The sequence below is a fragment of the Microtus ochrogaster genome, chromosome 15 (genome assembly GCF_000317375.1).
Source record: "Microtus ochrogaster isolate Prairie Vole_2 chromosome 15, MicOch1.0, whole genome shotgun sequence".
Taxonomy (NCBI): domain Eukaryota; kingdom Metazoa; phylum Chordata; class Mammalia; order Rodentia; family Cricetidae; genus Microtus; species Microtus ochrogaster.
In genome coordinates this window covers 19,068,823-19,082,262 of record NC_022017.1, presented here as the reverse complement: position 1 = coordinate 19,082,262, position 13,440 = coordinate 19,068,823, and the positions used below count along the sequence as shown (strand labels likewise).

The following is a 13,440-nucleotide window of genomic DNA, read 5'->3' as shown; positions in this document are numbered from 1 at the left end:
GGCAGCATTAGAAAGCCCTTCACATTGCAGACATATGCTCTGAGCTTTCTAATTGACATTCCCCAATTTAGTTACACTGTGCTAGGAAAATTTGTCACCTATCATGACTGCATTCTGTCTGACTGCTCAAGTGGTTCAGGCAATCGTCTTTCCAGACCGGAATTCTTTTATAAAATACACTAATACCAGCTGTGAAGAATACTGAGCACTGGTTCTTTCTTCATCTACCAGTAGCCAATGATTTAATAATAAAATGGTTAAGGTCCAAGAGTAAATTAGTGAAAGAAACTATGGATGTGAGAGATGGGAGACTGTCTGCCACCTCCTGGATAATGGACAGTTCTATATTCCTTCATTGGGTAACAGACCTGACACCAGCTTCAGTTGTCATTTGTGGGCTCCCCAGTGCCTGTGGGAAGGAGGCTGGTAACTAGCTGTGCTTTATCCTACAAGGATGAAAAGTGATGGCTCAGAGCATCCTCTGTCAACAGTCTCAGAGGATACGGAAGCAGGAGAGAAAGAACATGTGGATGGCAAAGAGAAAGGGTGGTATAACAGGAAGAGCAGTGTATGTCCCTGCCTCTATCTGAGTAGTGCAGCAAGATACTCCTAGCCAAGCACAAGACTGTCCTGGCACCATCTGGCTGGATCAGGAAACAGAGATCAGCCTGTCTATAGAGATGTGACATGAGCGCGGAACTATGCAGTGCAGAAGACCCGGAGAGACTGTGAGGTGACTGAAGTTGGAGAGGGGTGAAAACCAGAAAACTGCTTTCACCAACTTTATTCTCTTCTCCATCTCTTTCCTGCCATTTTCCTCCTTCCTCCCTTCACTTCTTTTTTTCCCTACTGTTTTCATCTCCCAAGTATTGAATGGTGGTAAGAAAAATTAATAACTTGACTTTGCTAGGGCTAGTCACAAAAATATGTGCTTATCTTCTTCTGGATGAGGATGTCCTAAGAAATGCTGACTACATGGCAAATGCTGAAAATATTTGCCCTGGCCATTGCTTGTGCAGTTCCTGATGTCAGTTCTTCCCATAAGGATTTATTGAGGGTACACAGTGACGAGAGGAAAGAAGGAAGAGGACAAAGAAAGGAAGGAAGGAAGGTGGGAGGGAGGGAGGGAGGGAGGGAAGGAAGGAAGGAAGGAAGGAAGGAAGGAAGGAAGGAAGGAAAGGACCTTAAAGTCTCAATTTTGTGTAACCCCCAGGGACCTTAAATGCACAATTATGTGTAATCCCAGTGCCTCCACATCCCTTTGACAAGAGGCTCAGGAGTGGGCTCTGCTTGTTGGGTGCCTTCTTTTGTTCTAGGTTAAGCAGTGTCTTTGTCTCGTTTTCCACCACAGCACTGTCATTTGGGGAAAAAAGTTAAAATAACCAACCAAGTAACATTAACATCCACTGCCTCAAACCCTCCTGTGGAAAGCACAGCAGCCTGGCCTGGGGTCAGCTCAGGCCATCTAGAATTCCATGCTCCACAGTAGCTGTGCAGTCTGCATTTTCCCTCTCTTCCATCAAATGCCACAGGAAACACGTCATTTGCTGGGGTCCCTGCTGCTTTCCAATGATAAATTAGCAGCTCTTGTTAAGAGTAACCATTGCTTCCCAGAGCCGTAACTCCTAGAAAGCTTGCAGTGATAATGGCAGCTGACGCAGACGTGGGCTAAGGGTTCTGAGGGACTAAGCCTGCCTGGAACCAAATTCTTTAAGTTTGTTATGTTAGTCACAACGACAGTCTAATGATGAACTCACATGACTCCCATTTCACATTTGAGAAAGCAAGAACCCCTGAGCTTAAAAACCCTGACCACATTAAATTAGCATATGAATTTTAAAGGCATGCTTATTTTAAACTGTCAAATTCCAGCTTTTTAATATTGTGATGTTTTTCCTTCTGAGTGGAATCTTTATCTTGGAGACAAATACAAGAACTAACTAGGTGAGAGACTATAGAGATGGTATAGCCATTAAAGGCTGAGGCTCAGAATAAGAGGTTATGAAGCAGAAAGTCTATTTTATATTAAATGAACGATTGCAAAGAATATTTTCACCTAAGGGTTTTTGGGGCGCTGGCCACTCCTTTCATCCACTCCCTCACTTCCACCTCCTGGTAATACAGCCTCTCCGTGTTGGTGTGTTAATGAAGAGTGTGTTTACTATAAGGACTTCAGCTGTGATCACTTCGTCCATATGGTCACCAATGAACCCTAACAAGCCAGGCATGCATTCAAGATCAACGTTAAAAAAATAACCACCATATATTTGCTCGGTAATTGTTTTCCAGACACTAAGCAACCCAAGACAATTATGATGCACACATTGCTCCTAACAAATATACTAACATACCCATTATCATCCGTTCTCTGTGTGATATTGCTCACCTAAAACTCCAAGAATTCTAGAGAAAAACAGCAGGGAAAGGATGTGCACATGAGCAGGTAGACACTAACCTGAGAGTTCCTTTAGTTCCTTGTAACATTGCTATACTCTAATGCTCAGCAGAGTTCTGATGCGTCGTAAAAACTTACGCTCTTTTAAAAACCGCTTCTCTCCTCTTTTATCTTGCTTTTCTAGTTTAATTCTCTGAAATGCTATGCTCGGTACTTGATTTTCCCATAAGTCTCATTCACAAGCTGTCCTATGTTTCAGTTTGGTATATATTGGTAAATATTTGTATTTTCTTTGAATAGCAAGTGTGCTTTATATTATGTATATATCTATATTTGATTGTTTAACATTAAATATAAGCACACTCATTGATGATGAATTTTAAAAACTTGTTTACCTTTATTGTGTTCATATATATCATTCTAAGGAATAAAAGTTACTGCCAGCAACAGGGAGTGTCTTGTGTTTATTGACACACAAATACTTCCTCCTCGAGATTGGCAAAGGTGTGAGATGTTGCCTGTCCCCCAGAAAAACAAATCACAAATACGACAGCCACGGAGGCTGCATACTCACTTGATAGAGCATAAGGGAGGCAATAGCAGCAGGATAAAGACAGACATGCGCTTTAGTACAACTCACTATTAAAACAAGTGCAACTTAACAAAATAGTTGATTGCTGTATTTGATAGGCACAATTCAGTTATAGATGCCTTTGTGGTACAGAGAGAGTTAAGTGGAGGCATTTTCTGAATTTCTACACTCAATGTCTTTTAACCAAAATGATTTAGCAGTACATAATGGCTGTAGTTTATTACTTAAAATACCTCCTCTGGTCCTAAGTTTTAAGAAGGGAACAAAAATCAAGACCTGAAATATAAGAACTTGACCCATTCCCTGGCATTTGCCAGTTTAACTCTAATTAGTGCTTTGTTGGTCAGCTCAATCTTTTCAAGCTAAAGAGCCACGGAAACATCTAAGACCTATCCATTTCAGCCTGGTGCAGTCGGTTTGCAGAATAAATAGGTAGCATATTTTCTACAAAATGATGTACCTATGGAAACCTATTGTAACACTGTTTTATGTTCAATGACCATGGAGTCATGTGTTCTAAGACTTGTCAACATCTGATGTGATATTTTCAGAGTAGGGGCCTTTAAGTAGAGAGTTATCTTCAATATTTCATTTAAGTAGAGAAATCTCTCTCAATGTAATTTATCTTTATTGTTTTGACTAATAGGAAATTTAATAGCCAAAACCATATATAAAACGATTCTCAGAAATCCAAGTAAAATAGATTGAATACATTATCATTATAATTAATGTTATGACATATAGGTTGTAGTAAGAGGTTTAATTTTTTTCTTGAGAGGGAGAACGGAACACTAGATCAAATATTCTTATATTTGAATTAAATATGGGATTCATGCAATTAATAGGCATTCATTAAAGCTCAACATGTTCTAATTTGTATAGGTTTTGCTGAAGTCAGCTACATTTTCTGTATCCAACAATTTCACTTACATCATGAGTAAATTGCTGGATTTTTTAATTTGTATACTTTAAAAGAAATATTTATTCAGGGACACAAGCACTCATCTGGAGGTCAAAGGACAACTCCATGTGTCTGGGGGTCAGAGGACAACTTTTGGGAGTCAGTTCTCTTTTTCTGCCATGTGGGTCCTGGAGACTGAATTCAGGACATAAGGCTTGGTGGCAAATGCCCTTACATGCTGAGTAAGTGTTGGTCCACTGATGTTTTTTTTAATAGCAACATTTACTGCCTTCCTTACAAAGGGACACATGGAATCACTGGGTGCCAACACAGAATATGCTATGACTACTTTTGTCTACATTTGAGGAAAAGCAACAACCAACACAAACTGCACTGATTAGAAGAACTTCAGGAAAACCCTTAGTGTATCCCCATGCGTGTTTACTTCCCTAACTGACACTCACTGAGTTCTTACCTGCATTTTCATCCCAGGCCCCCCAGGCCCTCCAGGTGGCTTGAGAATAGAAGACATTAGAGCTACCTCTGTGGCACTGACTTGGAGCCGAGGTTCAGACAATCACAGTCCTATCTCTAAATACACTATCCAGACCAAGACCATTCTCTCAGATGATTGGAAAGATGCCAAGACAGGTAAGTTTGTGTGTCTAATCAGTCTTTTCATGTTTCCACCTGAATTTCTGTTGGAGTGGGGGTGGTGCCGCTTGTTGATTCCTGGCCACTTAGCCCTGAAATAATCACACAGAAACTGTGTTAATTAAACCACTGCTTGGCCCATCAGCTCTACCTTCTTATTGACTAACTCTTACATACTAATTTAACCCATTTCTATTGATCTGTGTGTTGCCACATGGCAGTGGCTTACCTGCAAAATTTCAGCATGTCTGACTCTGGCAGCGGCTCCATGGCTTCTCTCTGACTCTGCCCTTCTTTCTCCCAATGTACAGCCTAGCTTTCCCCAACTAGTTCAGTTCCCCTATACCTCTGCTATAGGCCCAAAGAAGTTTCTTTATTCATTAACCAATAAAAGCAACACACAGACAGGAGGCCCTCCCACACCAAATTTCCTTCTTTTTCCCCTTCTAATTTTATTTTTTCCTCCCTCCTAGTCTTCCTAAAGTCCCCTTTCTCCAGTCCCTCCCCTGATGCCTTCACTTGCTCAAATTGATGGTCTCTTTTTCTTTTATTACTGTGGTTACACACACACATATAATTGAATAAATATGAAAATATAAACTGCTAAGTTTGTTTAGTCTTTCCTGTATGACTACAATTTCAGAAAGTCAAAAATATATGTTCAATCTTTTAAACAAAGTTCTGGCATGATGATAGGGCAATTGACAAAATTGGTATTAAAAAGAAAAAAATTAGGCATGGTGAAACCCAAACTAGCCTTGGTTATGCATGTTAGTATAAAGGTGAAAACCGGAACTGAGCGCCACCTCCTCAAAGGCTGTGTGTTATACACAGAATATGCATAAACAGATGACAGCTCCCTCCAAATAGCGACATAATGAGTCCCAGGCAAGCCTAAAGAACAATTCTCCCACTGTTACACAGGTATTTACACACACGTGTGTAAGGTAATTACTAAAATCATGTAGAAATGTTTGAAACAAGCTTAAATTAAGATATAGACCTGTCTTAGTTGTGTATTTTTATCATATCTTAATAATGATTTATAATCTCCCTTGAGTGGCCTGATTGCTGAGAACTTATTATAGCCATATAAGCTTATCTCCAAGATGGTGTAAGTCTACAAAACGTACAAGCAATATGAGTCACACTGTCATTTTTAATTTAAGCAGAAAATCATTTGTTGCCTATGGACCACACTGGTGGAAGTTCGCCTAATTTCTGCCTTAGGAAACCACCCTCGCTTTTGCTCCAAGGGAATGGCTCTTTTCTACTTAAGAGGTAGCCCACAGATGAGCAGCAAGGCTGCAACTAGGAGCTTGGCAGAGATTTAGGGTTCCAGCCCCCCACTCAGGGTTTCTAGGCAGGCAAATTGCAGCCACCTGTGTCACTTTCTCTAGTTTGTAATCAATCTCTTCTCTCTCACTCTTCTCTAGCTCCTTTCAACTCAGCATTTGTCATTGAAAGATGTTTTATGCCAACCCATTGTGTATGTGTCACCTCTAGATACAAAAATAACTTAGTCAACTACTGATCTCTATTTTATGTTGATTTTATTTAGATCCCCCAATCATCGAAGGAAACATGGAGGCTGCAAAAGCAGTGGATTTGATCCCGTGGATGGAGTATGAATTTCGAGTGGTCGCAACCAATACTTTAGGTACAGGAGAACCCAGCATACCCTCAAACAGGATCAGAACAGATGGCGCTGGTATGTGCAAGAACCTTTGTAAATTCCATAAGCTTATGATACAATACCCCTTTAAAATACTAGAATGCATTTATAAATATTTTCCATCATTAGTGATTCATCTAAAAATGTGTCTGTAGCCCCAAACAACAAAATAACTACTGAAATATTATTGTAGGGGATACATTGATTATATAAAAACCTATAATTTCATATTTCTCAGCATATTCCACCAAAAACTATTCAAATAAAGTTTGTATATAGGATGTATAATTTTTAATGTAAATTGTAAATCTTTACCAGGAAGACACTGGATTAAGCAAGTTCAATGATTTTGGAAGTTCATCATATTGATGTACCACAAAAACATTTACAGTTGAATACCCATGTGACTGGCATATATGGTCAGGGGTTAGAGGGCAGGAAGGGTCTGGAAACAAGGGAGTTGGTAAAGGTTCATGGGGTCATAGCACTGAGGAGTCATGACATAAGACACAGGGTATATACTCTGAACTTTGGGCTTCATTCTAACTAGGTTCTCATAGCAGCTAAGCCAATTCTGATTTACATTTTTATGCTAAAATATAAATACCCTTTATTTTAACAAATGCTCCATTGTTTCTTTATCCCATATTTCCAAGGTAAAATGTGATTTTGTCTGATTGCCTAAAATGTCTGATTCTGACAATATTTATTCTTTTATTAATCCCTATCTATCAAAAAAATTGGAGGTGGCTCAGCTCACATATTTTAACTTTCCTTGCCAAAAATCATCGTTTTATTTGAGTTAAAGATGTTAAAAAGATGATTGACTGCCATTAAAAGTCTATGGTGGTTCCTTAATATCACTTACCGTATTTTTGGCTGCCCCAATTCCTTGACCTGATTTCCAAATCGAACTATAAGTTTTAATATCATGGGGATGGCCATAATGAATTACCTTCCACAGTTCTGTGTATCTTTACGCAGCTGATCAGATGAACATGAGAGTGTTAAAATGAAGAAAATATCATTGAAATCCATGATTTGTTTTGGAAAGCCTATCCGAGTGTGTATTAATCGCTGGAATCCTTTCAGAGAGTGGATTTAAGTCAAGGCTCATATTTGTAAGTTCAAACTTCCAATCCAGGTGTCTCTTCCAAGTCACTGAGCTATGTCTTTAAGACAGCTTTCCAAGCAGAACTCTGAACTCTCATCTACTTTATGAACTTGGATTAAAGTCTTTTACCTGAAAAGCGAAAGTAAATGTCACCAGAAGGTTTTAGTGTAGTTCCCTGCAACATGACCTGGAACGTTCTGTTTTCTCTACACCACAGAAGTTTCAGTAGGAAGAAGGCGTGATCCAGGTTGAAATGTATGAGACACAGACACCCCATAGCCAGGTCTTGGGTTTGCTTATTTATTGCTGCCTCAGATGCCACCTATGTTGCAGTGGTGGCCTCTGTGTGATGATCTGAAAAACAAAAGAAAACAAATGGAGCATGACGTGACTGGCGGTTTTGACCACAGAATTCCACACCAAGAAATCAAACTTGATTTGTTTGAACAAGCTTTCATTTCAGAATAAAATTTCAGGACAATCCCAGTGTTTAAGTTGGGTTAGGTAAATATTCCAATTGCAACATCATACCTGTCTCAAGTTTAGGCCATTTGTTCTTCATTGAGTTGGATTGATTTTTTTTTTTGAAAACGGTATATTTTCTGAGCAGCAGTTTGAAGACAATCTTTGGCTTTGCTCATAGGTAGGCTCTCCCTTTTTTCTTTTCTTTTCTTTTCTTTTCTTTTCTTTCTTTCTTTCTTTCTTTTCTTTTTTTATTTTTTTTGTTTGTTATTTTAAAGACAGGGTTTTTCTGTGTAACTGCCCTGCCTGTCCTGGAACTCACTCCATTGACCAGGCTCGCCTCGAACTCAGAAATCCACCTTTCTCTGCTTCCCAAGTGCTAGGATTAAAGGCATGCACCACCACTGCTCAACTAGGCACTCACTACCTAAATACAATTAGTAGGAGGTCAATCTTAAGTAGGTTTTTTTTTGGATTTTTATTTATTTATTTATTTATTTTTGATTTTTGAGACAGGGTTTCTCTGTAGCTTTTGGTTCCTGTCCTGGAACTAGCTCTTGTAGACCAGCTGGCCTCGAACTCACAGAGAACCGCCTGCCTCTGCCTCCCGAGTGCTGGGATTAAAGGCGTGCGCCATCACCGCCTGGCTCTTAAGTAGTTTTTAAATCTCATAGTAGAAGTGATGCATTTTTTTTATCTCAAAAAGGTTAAGTTTGATTATCTTATACTGGAGTCTATAAAATAATTTATATCTAATGCCCTTCTAGGAGTCATACATTTATGACTTCAACTGTGCAGAGCTAGGGTTTTCAATCTAAGTGTCCTATCCCTACATTATTGGAAAAGTTGTTTTAAGGAGACATGAAACCTAAAATTTGTGAGGATGGTATTTCCAACCAGTTTCTTTTGGCATCAACTTTTAAAAGTCTTTTCCTTAATTATTTTTAATTAAATGGTATTCCTTCTCTGGCATTCTTATGACTTTCTATAAATGCCATCAGAGCCCAACAGAGAACACAGCAATCACATGCTTTCTCCTTCCCAGTCAAGATCCTGTCCAAGGAACAAGGTTTGCTCTGCTTCACTTAGTTCATGAGAAAAAAAAAAAAAAGATCTCAGCAGTCTACGACATGTACCAGTCCACCAGAAGATAATTTACAGTCTTCCATTAACCAGCTTCAATGTGGCCATAGTTCCTTATGTGTTGAAGGAGCCGCTTGTTTGTCCCAGCTGTCCAGAACCAAGTAATCACACAGAAATTGTATTAATTAAAACATTGCTTGGCCCTTTAGCTCTAGCTTCTTATTGGCTAATCTTATATCTTAATTTAACCCATTTCTATTAATCTGTGTATCACCATGTGACAGTGACTCACCGGTTAAAGTTCCCAGCATCTTTCTCCACTCCATGGCTTCTCTCTGGCTCTGCCTTTTTTCCTCCCAGCATACAGCCTACCTTCACCTAGTTCTGTTCTTCCCTGCCATAGGCTCAAAGCAGCTCTTTATTCATGAACTAATAAAAGCAACACACAGACAGAAGGACCTCCCACACCACCTATGTGTTCTCAGGTAGACTGCACACTCTCTGGTGGTATTGCTTCACCTAATTCTCACAATAGCTTTGCCAGATCAACACTATTACTGTTGATATTCCCTTCAATTAGGTGTTTTATATAATGCAGCATATTCTTCATCATGAGACCCTCCTGCCTCACCCTCCTAAGTTGTACAGTTATAGGCATGTTTCACCACGCCTGTGTTATCATTCCAGATTTATAGATGAGTAGGATAAGCTTATACCCGGCCAATGTGATGCAATGTTTAGATTTAAGTCATTCTGGTCCACTCTAATATAGTGGTAGCTGCTGGCCACTGATCTGTTGAAACCCTGCCTCATCACTTCAGAGACTGTGACTCAGTACACATTTCTCTACAGTTACTTAATACTTAAGGACTTGGATAACAGCGAAGGGCACTCTTTAGGTTTGGCTAAGTATATTGTAAGATGTTTTCATGTGAAGAAATAGAAAACATTTGTAATTTGAGAAATACAATTTTGATTTAAAATGTTAACAAATACATCCCCTTTGCTAAGTATCATCACAGGACTTGTACCCACATCAATATCTCTGCAGGTGAAGGCAGATTAATTTTGATAGCTTTCATATGTATTTGCCAGTTCAAATCAATTTAATGAGGAAATAACATCACAGCCAAGAATGACACGTAAAACATATAGTTTTATACCTAATGAAACGATTCTACTCCTCTATTTTCATTTTCTCTTTTTTTGTTTTCCATCTTTCTTTTTCTTAAATACGTTTAATAGGAGAGGAAACATATTAGTAACAATAGTAGTATAAGAAAATTCCTTATTGTTTTGTGGAAATAAGTTTAGCAAATGCACTAAAATGATTCTTCCATTTCTCATTAACAAAAAAGAACACTAGAAATCTTTAATCCTTTAACTTCTTTTAAATAACAAAAGACAGTTGGATTGAGGTATCAAGAAAAAAAATTATTGTGCATTATGTTTTCTGCTTATAGCCTTTATTTCTGCCAAACTAAACGTCCTCACCTGAGCTGAGTTACTCTTTTATTGTAAGTTCACTGAGGGAGTCACAGAGCTATGTGGCAGCCTCTTTATATTTACAAATATTAGAAACTTGTGGTCTTGCTGGGTGAGACATAGTGGATTCCAAATCTGTTTGCATTCTCCAATAGGAAACCATGTGTTTAAATTGGGAGCCATGTCAGAAGCCATAGCAGTGTGCTCTACTGCCAGACCAGGATCTCACAAGTTACAAACACTGTACAGTTCATGTGATTTTACTAGTAGCACTTCATAATTGTATATTAATGATATAATCATATTGTAATCTGACAGCTAAAAAGAACCATTAAAAAAGACTTTATACATTGAAAATAGAACATTGAATGTGAATCCCTGGTTTTATAGACTGACATATGCAATCATATTCAATCTCTTAATTTTTTAATCATAATGAAATTTTGATATAAATTGAAATTTTGATGTTTAAATTTTTGTGTTAGGATGACTATGCATGATAAAGCACTAAGCAAAAAATAAGTTGTCAGTATATTATGTATCAAAAGCCAATCTTTAGAAAATGTTTTTCATATTCAAAATTTCTTACATGCCAGCTGTTATATTGCCAAATAAAGCCCAAAGAGATTTTTTAAAATATTTATTTATTTATTTATTTTGTATACAATATTCTGTCTGTGTGTATGCCTGCAGGCCAGAAGAGGGCACCAGACCCCATTACAGATGGTTGTGAGCCACCATGTGGTTGCTGGGAATTGAACTCAGGACCTTTGGAAGAGCAGGCAATGCTCTTAACCTCTGAGCCATCTCTCCAGCCCGCCCAAAGAGATTTTAACTGGAAATTATTTAAGGATTAAAATATAAAAGGAAAATTGGAAATATTTTGTTTTTTCATTGCTAAATATAATCATGATATTGACTTGATCTCTAAGTTGTTTTTGGATCTATAAGCTGAAACATATAGGGCCCTTTGTAAATAGAAATAAAATACTCTTTATCCAAAATGCTGGCAAAGGGATGTTTTAAAACATCTTACTTTAAATTATAAGTATTGTTTATTTACTATTAATAATTTATAATTTTTAAACATTAGTTCAAGTTTGTTTTGATAATTTATGTCTTAAAAAACACTAAATTTGTTCTCTGTTAAGTGCCCAGAGCCTGAAACGAAATGTGCCTGCTAATTTTTATCAAGACTTACTTCCTTGGGACCTAGCATTCCATGGGAAGGCTTCCTCCTTGAGCAGGGCTGAGCATAGAGTCCCAACTGCACTGCTTTCTGAATCAATTTAGACACATTATATGTCAATTCCCTCTGTTGAAAATTGCTTCTACCCTGCTGAAGCTAAAAGTAATCAGTAACTAGGCAAAATAGCAAAATATTTTACTAAGAGATGGAGTTCTTACATTTGTGGTTTTCTTGTTTTGAGTTTAACAGCATGAACAGACTGGATAATCTCTGAAAAGAAAACGAGTCGTAAATTCATCACTTGAAGCATCCTTGAAATCCTTAATTTATCACAAAATAGAAGATGTTTAGTACAATAGAGACAGACTATTTTTAGCTTTTATAACTTCTACGGGTTAAATTGGTTATAATGAAAAGCATTACAAAGAAATGTCTTGGCAAATACACGTGTCCTAAGAAGAGGAATGTTTGATTCAGTGTATTTTATAACAATTTACTTAATATTACTTTGAAATTATTTCCCCACTATCACTCTCCTTGTATTTAGAGAAAAAAAATATTTGATTTATTGATTTTAGAAAAAGATGCTTGTTAAGTTTTTCATAGCAAACAGAGATCTAAATTTAGAATATTAGTTATGGGGCTAAGAACATTTACAGATTTTAACATCCTGGCCTGCAAAATATATATAGTACACACACACACACACACACACACACACACACACATATTAACAAGTAAATTACACTTCACCTCTTAGCATCCTTTTGTGCCCAGTTTCACCCTCTAGTACCCAGTGGTGACAACTGAATAATGAATTTGTCTCTTGGGCTTCATATTAATCCCTTCATGAGGAAGGGAGATCGCATAGCTTGATGGACGGGATCAGCATGCATTTTTGTTCCTATGATGCTGAAGTACGTATTTCATAAAGGAATTTACATGGCTGACATGAACATTTTAAAGATACTTCTTTGAGTCTTAGCTCTTTGTTAGGCTCTGATGCCCCCTGAGTGTCACCTTGTTGGGGATGTTTTGAGATGGGCGTGGCTAGGTCCGATGGTAAAGAAATTTAGTCCTGGAAGTACGAACATTTCATCTCCTTAGGGTGTGAACAGAGTGGGTGACAGCTCACATGGAGCCAATGAATTTGTGAGGGAAAGTGTATGTTTCTTAAGGAGCATTGAGGTTGGCCCGCATTGCTGCAAGTGCTGGGACAGGCACACCTAGTTAGAAGCCAAGTCCTGTAGTGGGAGCTGCGGGCCTCTTCCCACAGCCCGGCTCCTGGCCGCTTGGCTAGCTTATGCCCCAAAATAACAACACGGAAACTGGATTCTTTTAAACACTGCTTAGCCCATTATATCTAGCCTCTTCTTGGCTATCTCTCGCACCTGGACTAGCCCATTTCTAATAATGTGTGTAGCACCCCAAGGTGCGCTTACTGGGAATATTCTAGCCTACGTCCATCCTGGGTCGGTGCTTCATCACGTCTACCTGGGAGAGGGGAACATGGCCTCTGAGCTCACTTCCTCTTCCCCCCAGCATTCTGTTCTGTTTACTCCTCCCACCTATGTTTTAACCTATGAGGGCCAAGCAGTTTCTTTACTTTTTAACCAATGACCTTCCTCCATCAAAGTCCATGTATTCAACAAAGGGCAGTGTCTACCCTGGAGAGATTCCAAGGAGAAACAACCAAAAGGATACTGGGCTGAGCAGATAAGAGCAATGTGGCTTTTAAAAGAGTGAGAAAGAATGACATCTGGGGCTGAAAGCAGAAACGTGGCTACTGTTAAAAAATGATTATGGGGTCAGGTACAAACCAGCTGTGTGTGAGTTCTCTCATGTACATTTGTGTGTGAGTTCTGCCATGCACATCTGTGTGTGAGTTCT

The 13,440-nt window shown here is 38.5% G+C and overlaps 1 protein-coding gene across 2 annotated transcripts in view; it reads left to right on the top strand.

Moving 5' to 3' along the window:
- The window catches only part of Cntn1 (contactin 1), a 283,386-nt gene that overhangs the window by 225,903 nt on the left and 44,043 nt on the right, over positions 1 to 13,440 (top strand). For both annotated transcript variants that reach the window (XM_005354313.3, XM_005354312.3), the window contains exons 16-17: positions 4,381 to 4,539; positions 6,104 to 6,253. In XM_005354313.3, the coding sequence (XP_005354370.1) occupies positions 4,381 to 4,539; positions 6,104 to 6,253 (309 nt within the window). The remainder of the gene's footprint in view (positions 1 to 4,380; positions 4,540 to 6,103; positions 6,254 to 13,440) is intronic.